This window comes from Genypterus blacodes, unplaced genomic scaffold (genome assembly GCF_046128005.1).
Source record: "Genypterus blacodes isolate CSIRO-AG114 ecotype Tasmania unplaced genomic scaffold, CSIRO-AGI_Gbla_v1 ptg000029l_1, whole genome shotgun sequence".
Classification (NCBI taxonomy): Eukaryota; Metazoa; Chordata; class Actinopteri; order Ophidiiformes; family Ophidiidae; genus Genypterus; species Genypterus blacodes.
The window spans coordinates 6,659,803-6,679,703 of NW_027466842.1; the positions used below are offsets into that span (position 1 = coordinate 6,659,803).

The 19,901-nt window shown below is 45.7% G+C and overlaps 2 protein-coding genes and 1 pseudogene across 2 annotated transcripts; 1 reads left to right on the forward strand and 2 right to left on the reverse strand.

The window, feature by feature from the left end:
* Positions 1-2,069: 2,069 nt before the first annotated feature.
* On the reverse strand, positions 2,070-3,934 carry LOC142994199 (zona pellucida sperm-binding protein 3-like). The gene is made up of 8 exons (XM_076144932.1): positions 3,620-3,934; positions 3,426-3,544; positions 3,050-3,153; positions 2,760-2,937; positions 2,544-2,661; positions 2,381-2,469; positions 2,226-2,317; positions 2,070-2,152 (listed from the first exon to the last, which is right to left on the reverse strand). The coding sequence occupies exons 1-8, from the start codon at positions 3,860-3,862 to the stop codon at positions 2,100-2,102; spliced, it is 996 nt and encodes a 331-aa protein (XP_076001047.1). The 5' UTR covers positions 3,863-3,934; the 3' UTR covers positions 2,070-2,099.
* A 422-nt stretch (positions 3,935-4,356) lies between these two features.
* On the reverse strand, positions 4,357-10,805 carry LOC142994103 (midnolin-like; annotated as a pseudogene).
* Positions 10,802-19,532, forward strand: LOC142994110 (voltage-dependent calcium channel beta subunit-associated regulatory protein-like). Its single transcript, XM_076144782.1, has 11 exons — positions 10,802-10,892; positions 11,087-11,273; positions 12,580-12,651; positions 14,304-14,449; positions 14,832-14,893; positions 14,992-15,154; positions 15,232-15,412; positions 15,578-15,733; positions 16,182-16,374; positions 16,474-16,657; positions 16,747-19,532. The coding sequence occupies exons 3-11, from the start codon at positions 12,604-12,606 to the stop codon at positions 18,578-18,580; spliced, it is 2,967 nt and encodes a 988-aa protein (XP_076000897.1). The 5' UTR covers positions 10,802-10,892; positions 11,087-11,273; positions 12,580-12,603; the 3' UTR covers positions 18,581-19,532.
* Positions 19,533-19,901: the final 369 nt, after the last annotated feature.

Here is a 19,901-nt window from a genome sequence, read left to right on the forward strand (position 1 = left end):
ACCACGTGACTGATTCAGGAACTGGTTCGCCGGTTTGGCGCGCGATTCGATACTAATAATAATACTAGGGGCAGCGAAACGCAATCGATCACCCGCTCTCACATTTTGTGGACGTGGGACTTAACTGCGCGTTTGTTAACGAGGACCAAAATGTCACTGCGAACGCATCAGTGGAGGTCCAAACGTACCTGGGTGAACGAAACATTGTAAGATTGGAGAACCCCCAAGAGCAGGGGTGGCGAATCTGCGGCTCTTTGCCGGCTGACGCGTGGCTCGGCTCAAGTGCTCACTGATTCTTCTCTTGGTGTACAGAATTTTCATATTGTAAAATAAATATGCCTTTATTTGGCAATACAGACAAAAAGCTGTCCTGTTTTCTAAACGAGAAGATGAAGATGAACACCGGACGTTTTGCGCTGCTGCTCTGTCTCCAGGGGCCGTCTGATTATGGGATGGCCGTTCTCTTTGTTTACAGTTTGAACGTTCTTTATTAGTTAATCTTTAAGCACTCGACCCGTGTGGGTTATCATCATTATCTTTTGTTTCCAGTTCCTTTCCCATCAAGTCATGGGTTGTCTTTCTGTATTATTTTTTTCCTTCTGTGACTGAGTTGTTAGTTATTTATCCGCCAGCCTGTATTTGGATTTATTCTCAGTCACCTCTTCTCTATGGGTCTTCGCAATGGTGTTGGGATGTGTTGTGGCTCTATGAGCTGGACTGGTTTACAACGTCTGATTTATTCAATTCAAAGCTTCGCACACTAAAGCCATAATAATCACGCTGACTGTTTTACATTTGTTGTCCACTTGATGGCACAGTAGAGCAAATGAAGCACAACGAAGCTTCGGCCCATGAGTGAACCAATGGGATGGAAAGCTTTAATGCTTCAATGCTTCATGAAACTTGCATCTCGCCATCACTAACATTAAGTGTGCACCTGTGTTCTCGCCTTTGTGGTAAATGCATTGAAACGGAACATACTTAAGTTTAGCTTAAACATTAAGTCTGGAACAAGCAAAGCTTATTTTAAATATGCATTAATTTATCTTAATGCCCTTATTGCTTTGCACTATCCACCTTGCTGCTGTAACATGTGAATATCTGCATTGTGGGACACATAAAGGATAATCTTATTTTAAACACATGAGAAATGGATTTTCGAATAAGAGATACATCAGTGGCATTCCTTTATTTTAAGAGAAAAGAAAATACTTTTATGCCTCTATCTGTAACCTTAAGTCAATTTTCAATGGTAACCTTTTTTCACAGAACAAAAATAAAATAATTTCCTTCAATGAAAATCCAATAATTCAACTATTCACAGTCCATGCCTTGGAGTAGTAAGACAAAAGTGCAAAAAGAAAGGCTCAGTTTGCTGCACTCTGATGCACATAGCAATGTGCTGCCGAACATAGAGAGCATTTGAGCAGCTTGGGGACGGAGTTGGGGAATTGTGTCGGGGATGAAACGCGGAAACAGTCATACTTTGAGCATCACTGGAGTTCAATCAGCTCCATTTGGAGTTTGGTTGGTGCGCGTTCCACGTCAACTGCAAACTGATTACAAAGCAATCCAAACTTACATTTCTGGGCTTCAAAGTCGTCAAATCGCCAGGTAAACTCGTACATAGAGTTATTCAGCAAACTGTGCACTTGGCAACACGGAGGTAGAGATCTGCTCTTTCATGGTTTGGCAGCAAGGGAATTGGCCCAAGTTTCCTTGCAGCATGCGGTGCATGCGCTATATACCGGCTGGCCAGCTCTAATAGACATTTGATATTATCTTGCGGGCCAAATATAATTACACTGTGGGCCAGATTTGGCCCACGGGCCTGAGTTTGACACCCCTGCTTTTGGAGAATGTCAAATCTCACATTTTGACCAAGAAATGCAATTAGTTAGACAATTGTGGAACATGTGCAGTTTCTACATCAATTTACATGACCCTGGGGTGGCCAATGAAGTTAGGCATGAAGTTGATGTCTCTTTACTTCCCCCACCCCCCAAGACCTCAAAACCCAAATGAATGAGCCAATCGGTCAAATGTACCAAGACCGTGATCACCAGACACATTTATTGAAGATTTTAAGATGGATCACTTTACATCTTGATCTCGATGGGGCCCAGGATGGTTTCTCCTTCCAACATTGGATCTACAACAAAGATGGATATATGCAGTTTGAATTTTGAATCAATAAGATGAAATTCTAAGTGTTACACACCTACCAACTGCCATCACATCTCTTGCTGTTCGGGGGCCACTGCAGCCGGTGTCACAACAACCACAGGCCTCGTCATTTGCATCAGCAGACCTCCACCTAAAATGGCATTCATTAAAATATATACAGTTGAGTTGTACCATCAGTTGTTACTAAACTTACCCATCTATGAAAGAACAGGCCTTGCTCTCCCCAGAGATGACTGCAGAGGCTGAGATGGATTCTGCTCTGACGTTGCAGACTATGTAGATCTGGTGTAGATAGAAGAGCCTTTAATACTATTCTCTATAAGAGATGATTGTAACAGTTGTTTATTTCAACTCACAGAGTCACTGCTCTGTTGTTGGAACCTGAAGGCCTCCAGCTGAATATGTAGCTTGTCATCCTGGGATCGAGGCCGGAACTGTGATTTGGAGCCTGTAAACTTCGAGTCAACCAGGCACCTGAGGGTAATATTTGTCCAGATAAATACTAACAAAATCGAATTTAGTATGGCAAGTAATTTTGTTTTAAAGCATCACATATGAGACTTTTCACTTGCCCCAAGTTTTGGATGAAAACATATTTTGGTTCAGCATTCATATCGGGCTCCAGGGTGGCGACACAGTAATCAACAAAAAGTCGGATGGGCATGTGGTTATATTGGCTGACTGAGGCTTCAATATTTATGACATCTCCCAGGAAATACTGATTGGATGCCCTCTTAAACTTCCAGTCATCTGGAAGACAATCATGGAACTTGTGCAGTATTTAGCATTATATCTTGGATTATCTCCTCCAAAGTTAAGCATGTTCACTTTAACAGGCTAAAAAACAAAACACCGTCCTTACCAGTCATTAGGTTGAGTGAAAAGTAGAAAGACTCTGCTGCCACCTTGGTCGCAGTGTAAGGTGTCCAGGCTGGCATCACATCATCGCTGCTCACATTATGCTTCCTGGAAACACACACGCACACTCGAGCATATGTATGATACTGAGACAGAAATCTATCGTCTTTGGAACTCCTCGGTCATTCAACTTGACATATCTTACCGACCTCACAACATGATGAGGGATTACAGATTTCCTGTTGCATGATTTTGTCGTTGCTACAACTTCGTTTTGATGATGCATTGTCAGTGTAAATGTCTTTCTTTGGCCATATTATTCTGTAGTTGAATGGGTAAATAATCAACTAAGAACTTTCCAATTTCCAAGCAGCGTTTACCTGTGATAGTAGCACTGGATATATGTCATCGCTGCACTGGTCTTCAGTATGGGTGTGTTTGCAAGGGCTGACGGTTCATAGATGAGTGTGAAAGTATAGATAAGAGAATCTTCTGTCATCTGTCATCAAGAACAGACAATCATTATTGCATATGAAATTTCACTGTCTGCGTTGTAGTTATATAGTTACCTTACCGTTTGCTGGCTGCCACATGAATGGAGGTCAGACTCATAAATAATCAATTGGTTTGCAGAGTCCACTCGTCTGGCCTCGCAGCCTCCCAGAGAGAGATCAGCAGGATGGATGAGCTGGTTGTTGCCCAGTAGATTCTGTCTCACCTCCACATGGACCCCAGTCTCACTACACTGAACTGCCACACTCTCGGCTGGCATCGGATCCCATTGTTCAAACTTTGACTCTGGCTTAGCTTCCAACATGATGGGAAACTTCCAGGTCAGTGGAATCTCCACTGTCTGCTTCACCTGGGACTGCACGTTCCATTTCAGAGGCTTCTGATGACCAAATCTAGCTGGTGCTTTGGAGTTCGACAAACCACCACAGCCTACTGTGCTAATGATCAGGAGCCATGCAGAGAAATTAACAGATGACGCCATTAGTACTGCAGACTGAAGCAGATATCTCCAACCTCTTGAGAAGTTGCTTTATAATGATGTCTGCTGACAGCAAACACCCCACACAGGTGTGCTGGCTTGGTTGCAGGGCTGGAAGTAATTTAGTGTTAATGAGAAAAGGAGGAAGGCTTCCTATGTTTCCAACTTGACGTTTTGTATCTTTGTGTATACTCAAAAATTCATTTACATGCTTATTTAATATTGTCGTGTGCTGCTATTGTGTTTTTTATTGTATGATATTGTCATCAGTTTGGTCGTGTGCTTTGTTTATTGAGGTTTTCTTCCAGGGAAACTGCATTTCCTCAGTTTTATTAATCTCAACAAACAGGCATTTGCATCCTCTGCAAATAAGCTCACAGAATAACAATTTCACAACATTCAACATATGCTTAAGGCACTGGAAGACACATACACCTGGAATCCTTAGCATGAGTAGTTGTACATAACACAGATGTAGAGCATGAAATGGTACAGATGAAGAACATATTGGTACAGTGACAATGATCTAGACTAATTTTTATTCTTCTGTGTTTATGACTCACCAACTGTTTCCTATATGTTGGAGGTCAAACATAATACTTATTTCTGCTCTGAAATATTTATTTGTCCAGTGTCCACTCTGCTTTTTTTCACCTACACCACTACAAAGTCAGAGTTCAGCTCTGGTTTCCATGGCAGCTCCTCACTGACCTGCAACCTCTGGTCATCAGGCGACGCGCTCCTGCTGCCTTTGCTATGACAGCGAGCAGGGGACCAGGGATGACGGTGATGTGGTGGGTAAGGTTGAGACGTTTGGGAAAGCTGTGTGCCGCTGCGAGTCCGTCTACGAAGACGCCTCTGGTGCATCAAAGAATGTAGACGTTCAAGCTTAGAGTGCAATGTTTGATTCTCCTCTGGGGATGAGTGAAGCAGGGAACTCTCCACCTCAAGCCGACCCTCAGTTTCATGGAAGTGCAAGGACCCAGCACTTGTGGGAACCGGTTGATTAGCTCCTTCTTTGCTGGGTGTCCCTGTTTTGAACAATGGGCTCACTGGTGGTTCTGCAGCTGGACAGTGAAGTTGAGAGAGGGTTAGTGGAGTCCCCTGCTGGGGAAAGGTGGCTCTCAGAAGGTCAGCGAGTATCTGTAGAATAATGGTGATTCCCCGACGAGGATGGCCAACGCTGCTCTGACTGCAGGGGGCCAGAGTACCTGATGAAAAGAGAAGTGGACACGGGGCAGTGAGAGAAGAAGAAGGGAAGTTTACGGGAAAAGAAAAAATTGCAATGACAAAACGTAGGACATCTGGAGGATAAATCACAAGCCATAAAACACATGACTTTTGTTTGAGCTGCTGTTCAACAGAATGATTCTGTTAGTTCTCGCTGTGATTTTGTAGTTGTTTGCCATCTCCACACCACTTACCAGTGAAGGTTCCAGAGAATAGGCCTGGGGAGTGATTCACAAAGGTTTCTATGACTGCTCCCGGCTGCCTGCAGAGCTCAGCACCGGATGCCACCTAGGATGAAATGGTAAGATGAAAAAAGTAGTGAACTTTAAACTACTTAATTATGTTGATAATATTCACTTATTTGACTTTACATCAATAGGCTGACACTGCATTGGGTTTCTGAGTAGACCATGTGTGGCTAACCTCTTTAAAGGTCGATGCTGGAGCTGGGCTCAGTGGTCCAGGACACGAGCTGGTGTGGCTGGGTGAACAAACAGGTGCAGCTGGTGGTGGTAAGCTTGGATGTGGAAAACCAGGAGGCAAAGAAGAGGCTGATTGAAAAGCAGGGTGTGTGTGGACAGAGTGAGCTGGACAGGAGTGATGTGGAGATGAATTGTCATGGCAGTTTACAGGGCTCTTGGACACATGGGAGGTGGGAGTTGCCAAATTAAATGAGGCTCTGGGCCTTTGGGTGCTGGGTTGTATTGGGGAAGTGGAGTCAGGGAATGGAGATGAGATTTGTGCAGGCACTGAGGAGGAGGAGGAGGGTGAGGCAGGATCAGGGTGGATCATCTCGCCAGGTCTGCTCGGGCCAGTTTGCAGCTTACTGCTGCCCCGGACCGTCGGGTCCTGGTGCTGCTGTGGCTCCACCGCATTCTGTGCACCCAGCTGCAGCTGAACATACAACATGTTGGCACCCATTCCCAGCTTAATGGTCAAAGCTGAACGTCCCGACAGGAAGTCATTGATCTGGAGTCAGGACAGAAAAGCTTCCTCATTAAATTTTACCACCCTGCATTCCACTGCAGGGGAAGTCAAATGTGATACATTTTGACCACACTATCAACACAATAATCTGTGACTTGTCTCCTTATTGTCCAAAACACAAAGGACAGATTGCATCATACTCCAGACATTTTCCACAAGTCAAACTAATGTCTATCTATTTCACAACATGCAGGTAATAGATTAAACTCACCTGAGTGTCTGTTAAACTCTCCAAAACATCCATCAGTGTCCTGTCTGTTCTGGAGCCGTGGTTCTGGAAGAAGGCAGATCGTTCCATCAAATGAAATCAAATATAACCATAGCAATCGTTCAAAATTTGTTTTTTGTTTAAATTAAAGATCATGATAGGATTACTTACTAAACCAGATTCAATGGCAGGAACCAAAGTCAGCTTGCTGTCTTCTGCTACACCCAGGTCTGCCAGTCTCCCTGCATGGAGCTGCCTGCATTAATAAACCACGTTGGACACAGAGTCACCATCACTTCTCTAGGCAGACAAGTCATGTGCAAGACATGCAAATGATGTATTCAGCAAAAAAGAATAAATAAAAAGAGTTAATCATCCTGATATTACACGATCTTGGCAGTCTCACCTGTCTTCGTGCAGGAGGACGATTCTGTCTCTTGGTATTCTGAGTTTCTGGGAGAGGCGTGTCCTCAGTCCCTCCACAGTCTCTCCGCGGGGGACAGTGAGCTCGACCCCGCTGCCAGTGGTGGAGGTGACGGACAAACGCATGGTGACTGGGGAGGCCTGCCTGGTGGAGATCTGTGCCCCGAAGGATGCAGACCGACGCCGGGAAGAAGGTGCTGAGGCCCCGCTGCTGCTGCTCCGTTCAGTAAACTGGACCGTGAAGACGCAGCGAGCAGGAAAAGTGGAATCAAAAGCCACAATCGAGACAAATCAGGAAACAGAACTATTATGATTCTGTTATCGTCCCTCAGTGGTGTGCGTGGGGCACCTCGGTCCGCTTCGCTTGTGTCAGTCGCTCCACTACCAGACCGCTCATACACCGCTCCTGCTCCACGCGCCTGAGACCAGCCCATCCGGATTTGTAGCCAATCAGTGACAGCCCCAACCGGAGCGTGCGTGTCTTTCGTCCTATCAGAGTCACATGGCTCCGCCCCACTTTGTGCCTCACTCACCATTCATTAAGAAAATGATGCAACGTGCAGCACTTTGGAAGATGTCAGTGAAAGAAGCCCAAAGGTTAAAGGTATAGGAATATCCAACTATCTATCTATCTATCTATCTATCTATCTATCTATCTATCTATCTATCTATCTATCTATCTATCTATCTATCTATCTATCTATCTATCTATCTATCTATCTAATGAAGCATTATAGCATATTCATAATCAGTTTTTTATTTTAGAGGAGAACACACAGGCTCCACACACACAAAGAGTCTGTGGTGATCCCCTCCTATATTCTGCAGTCTTTCTCTTCCTCAGCTGTTTAGTATTCCTGTCCACCTCTGGGCCACAGCAGGATTGCGGGCTGCACCTGTCACATGACAGCGGAGAGCCTGTTTGGAGTAAGTGACGTAGGAAGCCGGGGAGGGCAGAGAAATGCAGCTAATTTGTGTGTCCTAACGGCAGCTAAAAATACCTCCACCCACGACACCCCCTCTTTCTCCAGCCTGCGTCACTCCTTTCCTATAATACCCACCTCCCTTCCTTACCTCACCAACCACCCCCACTCCTCTCTGCACTCTCTCCCTGCATACATCTATTGCCTGCTTGCTAAAGGTGACGTCCCTGAAATGCAGACGATACTCACAGTCAAATTTCTAACCTCCATCTTCTCCAGCTGTCTCTGTATCTTTGCATTGCTCTCTTATTAAGGCTTGGTTTGGTTACTTATCATCATGTCTGTGCCTTCTCTGCTTCACTAACATGTTTGGTGATGTTTCATTTTCATGCACAAGTAGTGTGCAAGAAAAGGATTGAAACCCAACCTGTTTTTTAATCTTTTTGGATCATTGGAATTCAAAAGGAATCCCACCTCACTGACTTATTCCTTCTAAGTGGAATGGATTCCCGCATCTGTTGGCATCACATCTCATTCCTCGCTATTAGTTCTTTGGCTGTATGTCCCTGCAAAGTTGAACCAAGGGCGAAGGAGAAGGGAGAGGTAGCTGCTTTACATTCTTTAGGCCTCGCTGAGAACAATTCCACAGGATGTCCCGCTCTGCAGAGTGTGCACAGACGCAGCTCTGACGTCAAGCATCCAGGAACACCCACACTGTGTCCCTCCTCGCGTCAACAAGTCTCTATATACCAGCACATTCCCACCACCCCATACGTGGCCTCTCCTGGCATTTCCCAGACGTTCCACCCCTCTGGTATGTTACACCTCAATCCCTGGAATTTCAAAGATAGACATGATTGTCTGTGTGGAGACAGTCGCCATGAAAATGTATTGATTTTCTGTTATTATGAGTTTTGCTGAAAACTACAAACATGGATCAAAAATAACATTTGTGGCCTGCAGCTGTATTATCTCATTCCAAACTGACATGAAAATCTGAATTTTACTTTTGATTAATTTGTAATTGTCATCAATTTAGCTACCCGTTCCCGCTCACCTTCACACACAGACACACACACAATGGTCTGAGGGGTCTGATTGAACAGATTCTTGCATCTAAATATAACTGAAAAGATTTCCAAGAATGCAACTCTGGTCAGCAACAGGAAATAAAATGTGATGGCTCCGCTCGAGGTCACATTGGTGACCATCACATCGTGATGTGCTCAACAAATATGTTAATAAAGTTTGTCCCTTGGTATACTGAGAATGTTTGGAGCAGACATTTTGAAGCTCTATCACGTGTATAATAACACTATGTCTACAGGCATAAAGTGGCTCAGACAACACTTTCAGATCCATTTGTGTGTATGTGATCATGTGATTACAGTTTTATGTGTAACTACACTGAATGCACATTGTTATAGACTGTATAAATTGTTATGATGTACTATGTTTCAGATGTGCATGTCTCATAAATGATCATTGCCTTTCCTTGAGCTGATGATACCTCTGTTGTTCATGCTGTCACTCAACCAGCTGTTCAGGTTTGAGCCAATTTCATACATTTTTTTATGAAACCTTTAAGGTTCTCCATATATCTAACTTGCCTCTTCAGATCCACCATCTGCCCTGTTGCCGTTGTCACAAAGGCACAGATTAGTTCTCCTCCCCCTTTGCTGCTGAGGCATCCATTTTCTGTTTGTGCAGCTGCTTAGATTGTAGCATCAAACAAAAATGTGTGGCAAAATGTCTTCATACTGCAGCACACTGCAAATGTTTCCTATCTTTGCTAAACTGGAAGAATGCAATTTAAACACACAGGGGATAATTAAGTAAACACCAGAGGAAATTACTCTGTAACCTAATCACAATTACAAACACTGCTACAAAGCTATGTCATATCAGGATAATTGCCAATTAGTAGCATTTGTCAGATATGAAACATATCTAACAATCAGCACTTGCAGCAAGTGAGCCATCAGAAGAACATGAAACCAGCAACAGAGCTTAATAGAGGCTAGAACTGTGTCCAAACTGCAGCTGTGTGGGTCAAAGAAATTAAGGATATCAACGACAATTCAAACCATAACCAGCAGGGATACGATGGATGGATATGACAGATAAGTAAAATGCAGTTAACTTGCAAAGAACATATTACATATCATGAGCCTTATTTAGCAACTCCAAAGTTTGCATCCTTTTACATGACATGTTTACATTAATATATAAGTAGACAGGAAGTTAAGTTAAGTGAGATCAGAGTTTCTCAAAATGTCCCCTAAAGACCTGCAATACTCTCTACCCCAAAATAAGATCATTTCCAGAATTACGTTTTCAGTTGTATTTACAACAACAACAACAACAACAACAACAACAACAACAGCAACTCACAAATGCACATACACACATTGGCCTGTTTTAACTGACAACAATTGTACAGTACAGTATAGCGTAGTTTAGTATAGTTTAGTTTAGTATAGTATAGTATAGTATAGTATAGTAAGGTATAGTATAGTATTTTCAACTACAATTAAAAGTAATTGTTAAATTATCAGTGCCACCACACCATAAAGGTAAGCAGTAGGTAAAGTGAAACACAATGAAATACAACAAAAGATAAAAATTGAACTTGCACATTGCTTCGAGGTATTTACGTATGTTTTGACCCTGTAATATAATGGCGCGGCGCTGCATTCTTGTGGCGTCCGGTGGTATTACATCAATCTCTGCAGCGCCCATCTCTCTCCGCCATGTTTTGCTTCACATTGATAAAACCGAAACAGCAGTGTGAGTGTGTGGGCGCTGATCAGACTCCACGTGAATATGTAACACGCGAATATAACTCCACACAACACGAACATCGGCCGACATTTACGAGCCGGGAGGAGGACTGGCTTCCCCCTTCACCACCATCATCATCACCATCATCGGGGCTGGTCACGTGGTGCCTCGGGAGCGGGCAGTGGGTGTGTCCATCGCGTGTGGTTTCATTCATAACTACGGTCTTCATTTGAAGCCCAAATTAAAGTATGCAGACGGGGCAGGCTGGAGGTGGACCGCTTCAACCGGAGTCTGCTGCTGGGTGAGTACGGGTTCCCCTCACACACACTCCGCGGGAGACCACAGACGTAATCCCGGTGTTTATGTGGTACTTTTTCATTTTGTAAAATGCGGGCCAGGAGTGACACACAGAGTCAGATGTGGTGGTCCCCGGTCCGACACGGGGAGGGTCGTGACAATCTGTGGTGACTAATCGCGATTTGATTCCACACGCAGGCTGGGAGCGGACGATGCTGAAATGTGGGACCGCCGTGATCGGAGGGTAACCGGGGAGAGGATGCTGATGCTGATGCTGATGCTGCTGAGCGCCGGCGGCTGCAGAGAGGCTCTGTAGGCAGCATCAGTCCGCACAGCACAGCGCGGAGGGAAGGCTGGAGCTGCCTCAACACCGCCAGTACAGACCGTAAGAGAAGACAACACACACACACACACACACAAACACACACACATATCTTCATCGTCCTCATCGGAGTCAGTCAAGCTGATGTACCCCCCCCCCCCTCACACACACACAAACACCATCAGCTATCACTGAAGGAATTAACTAGAAAGTGCGTTGATGCGGGTCTGCCTCCCTCACACACACCCACACGCGCGCACGGACACACGCACACGCACACGCACGCACACAAACAGGAGGTTTTTTTCTGCCAGTCAGGGTTAGTGTTTTCATTTTTTTAGACAGGATTTCCTGGCAAATCAAATGTAAGTGAACCTGCTTAATGAAGCTGAAAGGGAAAATATGTTTTTTTAAATATATTTTGTCATATATAAGTGTGTGTCATATGTATATTTACTGTGGATAGATTTGAACCATTTGAGGTGTTAGTTATTGAATCAGTGAAGACGTATGAGCTGCATTCAGCTTACAGAACCAAACATTACACACAAGAGTCACGCATGTCACACACACGAACGCACATCGCACACACGCACATCGCACGCACACACACACACACACACACATACACACAGCCACCCCTCCCATCTGACCTAAATGACCTATTAACACTGATCTGTGTGAAGCATCGAAGAACACCATTAAAGTTGAGAAGAAGAGGGGTCAAATCATTTAGTGTGTGTGCACGCATGTGTGTGAATGTGCGTCTGCTGTGTCCATTGTTGCCTTGTTTTTGCTATTCTGGCTCTCATTGTTACACTGGGCTGTTCGTATGTATGAGCTATTACATAAAATGACTCTCACATGGTGCGGGAGTGTGAGCAGTGTGTGTGTGTGTGTGTGTGTGTGTGTGTGTGTGTGTAAGGAATGCAATCACACAAGAGACGTTACACAAGCCGCGCACTGTGTGTATAATTATGTGCTGTCAGCTCTTCTGCTTTCTCCATCTTATACCACCTCTTCTCTTCACACACACACACACACACACACACACACACACACACACACACACACACACACACACACACACACACACACACAAACAGAGGTTTAGAGAGAGATTTTGGAGAGATTATTCAGTCGTCTGGAATAAATATTGTACCATGATACTATTATCATGTTGTTCTTCAGTTGCATTGGCGCTTATATATTATAGCCTAAATTAATAGGCCTAAATATTATAAACCAGAGTTTGAATAAATACTAAATATACCACTACATTCGCATTGAGAAAAGGCAACATTTAGTGGCATTAAAATGGTGAACATCCAGCAAATGTGTCAGGAAACAGATGTTCTTCTCTGTGCAGGGTTCACTCACGCTGACCTGGACCATGAGCAATGACTTGCCTCTTCTGAAAAGTCTGACGGAGAGCGCCACTGTGAGTATCACTGCATCTCCGTGCTTCATAGGACCGCAAACCATGTTATGAAGTTAAGCTCCACAACGTGTCACAAGATCAATGGCAACGTCATACTACAGCAGAAACAAACACGCGCTGGTCTAACAGGAGGCGTGGAATAGCCTGATCTGTATCCAAAGAGGATTTGACCCAGAGAGGGACTGAATGTGCTGCTGGCTCCCTCTGCTCATTCATCCTCAGGGGAGTGTTTGTGTATGTGTGTGTGTGTGTGTGTGTGTGTGTGTGGGGGGGTTATCTGAGCCAGCAGCAGTGATTAGGGTTCAGTTAAACCCTTGTGTGTGGAAAGAGAATTGACTGTAGCTGCGTCCACAGTGTGTTGGTAATATGGCCTAAAGAGCGGCGAGAGGCTTTGCTGCTGCCGCTGATTGATTGTGTTCTTCCTGTTGTTTGGCTGAGCTTGTAAAAACAGCAAATGTCATTACGCTACAAATGCTCTGATGTGGAACTGTGTGTGTGTCTGAGTGTGTAACTGTATGAGAATCAAGGTGTGTGTGTGTTTCTATTATGCAGGGATTCACGGTTGATGTTGTAGCTGTAACTGTTGTGACTTGATGTAGTACAGCCTGGAACATTGTACTGCATATACGTCTCCATAGGCTTCAGCTGTATGTAGGTCACAGCAGCATGTATTAAATATGAATTTATGTGTGTGTGTGTGGCAGGTTTCTCATTCAATCAGTGTTACTGATTTCTAGAGAATTCATGGTAAGGAAAAGGGGTTTCCTGATTCAATATAATAACAACACACACACACACACACACACACACACGCTGACCTTACTGCTGCTTCTGTTAAGGTCATCATGTATATGACCTTTAGTCACAAGTTCTCATATATTTCACAGTGCAACACACAAGGGGGGGAATTGCTCATGTGCTTCCTCATTCTCATCCTCACCTCCTCCAAGTTTCCATCTTAGGCCTGCGGAGGCCTCACCCCCCCCACCCATTGAGAGGGGCTGGGAAATTGAATTAAGGGTCTCGCTGACGTTTCGATTAGCATCCCCAGGCTCACTTAGCCATAACTGAGAGTATTAATCAGAGATGGGAGAGTAGCTGTTGTGTGTGTGTGTGTGTGTGACAGTCACACCGTCCATGACTATGTGCATGTGTTTTAGATTGGCTGTGTGAGAGCAGAGACTTACAGCATCTTTCTGTGTTAATTCCACTTATTAAACATTACAGCCTTTTCCCTGATGCAGCCTCGAATGCCACAAAGAGATTTAATCCTCATTCCTCCAAACCTCAAAGGGAGAAGAATCAATTACTGTCCCAGAAGGATTAATGGTGAAATTTGAACTTCCCGACTCACGACAAACAATGGAGAAATGTAGCCTCCTGCTTTATTGTGCTATTAAAGGAATGAATGATGAGCTCCTAGGTGCATTTGGAATACAGGCAAATAAACTAAGTCTAATGTATCCAGACAGCATGCAGCAGCTTGCATAAATAGGCATGAAATTAATATTAAAGAAAAGTTACAGAACAATGTTAACCCGCCCCCGCCCCCCCCACACACACCTCACTGCTCCACTGGCACAGTTTCATAAGCAAAGCATCTAACACCGGGTCCAGACTCTAACCCAGTTTCCCGGCTGCTTCCCCATCAGGATGTGCCCGAGTCAGCAGGCCGGGTGGAGATCTACGTGCTGCTGCTGGTGCTGCTCTCCGTCTTCGCAGCGGGGACGCTGGTCCTGCTCGCCCTGCTGCTCCTCTTCTGTCACCGCTGCTGCATTGGGGGGTGGCGATACTCCAGGTAGGCAGAGCTGCCGGCCGAGGGAGTAACGAGAGCTTGTCTGGGCAGGCAGAGGCACGTCCGGGCTGAACCATCCGGGGAGTAACACTGCATACCACTGTGATAGACGAGCTGCAGTCTGAGACCATTTAGGGCTCATACATCTTGCATTTGTAACTAGAAAGGACAACAAATTTTCTCATACGAAAGAGTGGATCCAACCCCATCTCCAATCAGTGCTGTGCTGTGGTGGCACCCATGGACGCCATCGCAGGCCCCTCATTGGACAAACCTCTGTCTCTCCATCAGCCCAACACAAATACTGACCACACTCTATGAAAGCTGTAATGAACATGATCTTGCGATTGGAACATGTGATGCTTCATTTCTCGTCTCCCTTCAGAGCGAGCGATGACCCCGAAAAGACGAATACAACGTACGCTGAGGATTCTCAGCCCACACAAGGTCAGAACAATGTTCTTCTTTTTGATTAGTATCTGCAAATGTTCTATTGAATTCTGATCCCACAGATTTCTCTTTCTGCCAAACGTTTATTCATCCAGAAATCACCTTTCGCTTGGACGAATCAGATGCTCTCTCCGCATCCAGCTGTCTGGATGGAGAGTCTGAGCGATTCGTCTCCGCCGGGGTGACTGGTCGCCGCGTCTCTTTCAATGAATCGGCACTTTATGAACAGGAGAAGACAACTCAGGACAAGGGACGCAGGTACATCAGAGTCAAACCTGAACTGGCTGGAATTTAGCTTTTAAATAGGAAATGCTGAGGTTTCATCTCCTCATCAGATACACACTGACTGAAGGCGACTTCCACCACCTGAAAAAGGCGCGGCTGACTCACCTCCACATGCCTCCGGCTCCATGCGACCTGAAGATCCTCACCATCATGGAGTGCGACTCAACAGAGGGCAGCACCATCAACATCAGCGACACTCCAGTTCCCAAACTGCCCCTCACCATTTACCAGGTCAGCAGAAGATTTGGACCAATCTGACAAATCACACTGGTCCACTGATTGCAACAGACTTTTAGTAACCTCGAGTGATTCAAACATAAACAGGACCGTCGGGTTTGTTTCCTCATTGCTAATGCAAGTTGATTTGCGACTCAACTCTTCTTTGCTGCTGTGCAGGTCACAGAGAGGAGAGCGTCCGCTGCACCTCGGGACTGGATGGGCCAGAGCCTGAGTAGAGGCCTACCAGGAGACCCCCACCACTCTACCATCATGGACCAGGACACCAGCCAGGTGGCAGCAGCCATGAAACCACATCTCCCACGGTCCCAGACGGTGAGTCTCAGCTGCTACGTTCAGCATAATAAACACAGGACGAGAAATAATTTACACTGTGTGGGTTGACAATGAACACATCGTGTTCAAAATAGATAACATGATATTTTTAACAGTAATACTGGCAGCTTAGCATTTGTACTCACGATGAAATTCTAGTTCACTCAGATATTTCAATTTGACTTTAGTTTTTTGTAACACTTGGCGCACACACACACACACACACAATCAGAGCTGTGAAAAGCAGCTGCCACAGGCTCAGATCTGACACAATGTCACATCAATCATCACTAGAACGGAATGACAACTGTATAAAAAACTTATCTGCCGAAGGGCTCGCCACTGCCCGTCACAATAATTTGTGGCTCCTCTGCCGCCGTCGCTCATTAATGTCTCATCACCTCCCTCCATTCTCCTCGTCTGCATCTTTCATCATCTCATCTGTCAGATGGAGGCCATTGGGGACAGAGGAGAGGGAGAGAGTGAGATGAGAGGAGAGTTGACTCCAGCTCCAGGCCAGACCTCTGTTCTCCATTTCTTCTCTAAACTGCGACGCCACGCCAGTCTGGAGGGGGCAGGACCTTATTTCAGGAAATGGAAATTTGACAACAGTCACCGGGCTGCCAGTCTGGATGCCAAAGGTTTGTGATATTTGTTTGAAATGGATTGAGTAAGATTTAGAAAAGGGGTTTGCAAAGAGGAATGTGATACATTAACTATTTCATGTGTGTTTTGACCAGGATCCCCCAAAAGACGACCATTCATAAGACAGAGAGCAGCCAGTGAAACGACAGATCACACAGAAGACGACTCGTCTCCTCTCCAAGATGACATCATTGATTCATTCAGTGGGCTCCAGTCCCTTTCTGCCGAGTCTCTGTGCCACCCCACCACAGCAGCCTCACCCTCAGTCTTCCTCAGCAGGTAAATCCTCTCCCACAATCCCATGACTACGTTGTTCAAACCACACCCTTGAGGTATATATTACTAATGATTCATTTCTATCTGTGCAGCATAACACTGGAGGCCATGGAGGAAGTTGGTAGAAGTAGCACTGTCAGGGGTGAGGAAGGATATGATTGCTCCATCCAGAAGCAAGCAGAGGCCACAAGCAATGGAACAGGAGGAGTAACAGAAGGAAGAATGGTGCAAAGGTTTGGCATTGTAAGAACAGGAGCAGAAAGAATGCGGCTAGAATCAGCAGGTAATGAAATTGAAGAGGATGGCTTGTTTGAGGCGCAAGAAGATTATACCATCCAGGAAAGACTTGAAAATATGTCAGGGACAACTCTAGTAACTGATGCGAAGACGGACAACGCGGCCTCAGCTGAGAAGAACAAGGACGATTTTGAGGTAGATGACGCGGTGTTAGGAGCTGAGGGCAGAAGCAGCGCCGACTCGGGCTCATCTCTGTCCTTCCTGGTTCGCCGAGAGAGCGCCGAGGTCCCCCCTTCCCTCTATAGGGACATTTGGAGCTTGCGAGCCTCTCTGGAGCAGTACGCTTCCTCAGACCAGAGCAGTACAGACCGGGAGTCCATCCGCAGCGATGCGGACAGCGTCTCCTCTCTGGGTGGTGCAGGTGCTCGCTCTAGTCTGGACACCTGCTTGTCTCAAGACTTGGACGATGAGCTGGATGAAGAGGGGTTTGAGGAAGGAGTCAGAGGGGCCTTGGGTGGGGACATTGAAATGGGAGGTGGAGCTGCAGGTGAAGGTGAGGGAGGAAACCGGAAGCTCCTTCAGATGGACAGTGGCTACGCTTCAATTGAAGCACCATCCAGAGCTCCCGAGGAGATGCGCCTGTTTGGGACAACTGGAGGTACCCGGGCGAAGACAGCCTCCGAGAGGAGAATGTTCTTCACCAACTCTGGGCGGAAAGGCTCAGTATGTGAGAGCATTGAGGCCAAGCTATTTCAGGAGGAGCTGGAGGATGAAATGACAGAGAAAACCAAGACAGAGGAGCAACTACAGGAGAGATCTCCACCTGGCGGCCTGTCTCGTTCCCTTCAAGAACCATATCTCCTGAAATCCCTTCACCCTCAGAAACCTCTGGAATCACTGCAGATGAAATCACAACCACTGTCACCGCTGCTGAAACCGTCTAGTCCCCACCGACCTCGTCCACGCCGCCGTGACTACAGCATTGATGAAAAAACAGATGCTCTTTTCAATGAGTTCCTCCGTCATGATCCCCGCTTTGACCAGCAGGATTCCCCGCTGCGCTCCAGGCATCGCTCCAGAGTTCACCTCCGGAAACAGTGGCAGAGGCACAAGCAATACAGCGACCCGGGGTCAAGCACCGGGGGCAGGTACTCCCCGTCTTTGGAGAGGCAGAGATTCAGTCCCCTGCGGAGAGGGGACAGCGCTGGTTACCCGCTAGACACCACATATCACAGTACGCTGTCACGCATTGCGAGCGCTGCTGACGAAGAAGCCAGTGAGGTGGCAGCTTCTGAAGACGCAACCAGAGAAGATAAAGATCCAGAGGCCACAGAGAGTTTGGCCGATGCAACCAATATAGTGAAGGACCAGGGTGACATCTCAACGAATAAGGACACAGCCAATGAAAGCACAGCCATGAACGCACAGACCTGCATGGACCCAAGAACCGACAACAGGAATAACAACAGCAGTCAAGCTCTTCTATCAGAGGATTCCCCTGCAGCTCCTCTGCACCCACCGACTCTTCCTCCAGAACCAGGAGGCAACCTGGCGGACAAGCTGGCCGCGTCCATGGAAGAAAGGCTCTACACGGGGCTGCGACATACGAAGGAGCAGCTGGGGAGGGGAGGAGAAATGCGTGTGCTATACGTGTCTCACACTGCCTCTCCTGGCCAAAACCCTATTTAGCCAACCCCCCCCCCCCCTTCAGTCACATTTGTCTATATACCACATCACATATGTAAACATGAACACTCTGAACGGGTCCAAGATGACTTCCTGTTGCGGCGTTTGCTCAAGTCAAAAGCTGACAGAGTGTAAACTTGACCCAAGTCGTTTCCTAGCGATGTTATTTCAATGAAATGATCTATAGCACTTTAAACATCACGTGTTAGGTCATTTTCTGCATCCTTTACACACGGAAGAGAGCTCAAACTGCTGAACACGTCCTGCACATTAGAAGATAGTTACATGTGTCCCGAGTACGACAGATGTGGGTTATTTTACCGGCCAACCTCTTCCCAGTGTTTCCATACAGACCTGAATATCCACTGTGACATCATGTGCTGTGATAAGTGATGCCCCCTTTTCAACTAGTAAACATCCTAAACATCAGATGCATTCAGTTATTACATATCCTTGAAAATATAGATTCATATTTTGGCTCCATCTTTAGAAATATTACTTATTTTCAGAGGTAACTGAATTTTCCGCATGCTATGTATAAAATCAATGTGTATGTGAATACTGTACAGTTTTAACTTGAACAAAAAGCACTTTGATGGGAAGAAAGATGTTTCCGTCACCCATTTTCTCATTTGAAGACATGTCCTCCTCAAGTGTCCTTCTTGTCTCCATCACCATGAGGGTCAACGTGTACATAAGATTCGAGTGATAGAAACACTATAAAAATCCATCTCAGTAAAGAGCATGTTGGCAGATCGGCAGTACAAACAGAATATACGGTCAAATAAGAACACAGTCGATCGGAAACTCGAGTTCCCATTGAGCATTTTTATACCTTGTCTATTTTTATAAGATTTGGTTACTCATTTGTCTCTGCTGTGCGGCATAATTAAGGGAGTGATGCCAAAGAGCTTCTGCGTGACTCTCATGAGACAGACAGCTGATATTTAAAGTGACTGGCACAGGCCTCTCAGGCTTTCAGACGGAGGTTGCGAGGCTGAAATTGTATCACAGTTATGATCTGCCCCCAAATCCCAGCAGGACGGGAAGCTGAACCACACTGCTGCATCACTGATATATCAGAGACGCAGAGAAGTAATTAAGTCATATACTGCCCCACAAAAACACTTATAGCTGCATGTATATTATGTATATGTAGTACTGATTTGGTTGTATGAGATCTGTAAGGCCTAACAGCTCTATGCCCATCATCTCATTGAGTATGGATGGAAAATGTAATTATTCATTCTTATCTCTGCATGTTATATCAGGCGGGGAAGTGCAATAGAACAAACGCCCGCTTACTGTAGTGCAGCTTCACCTC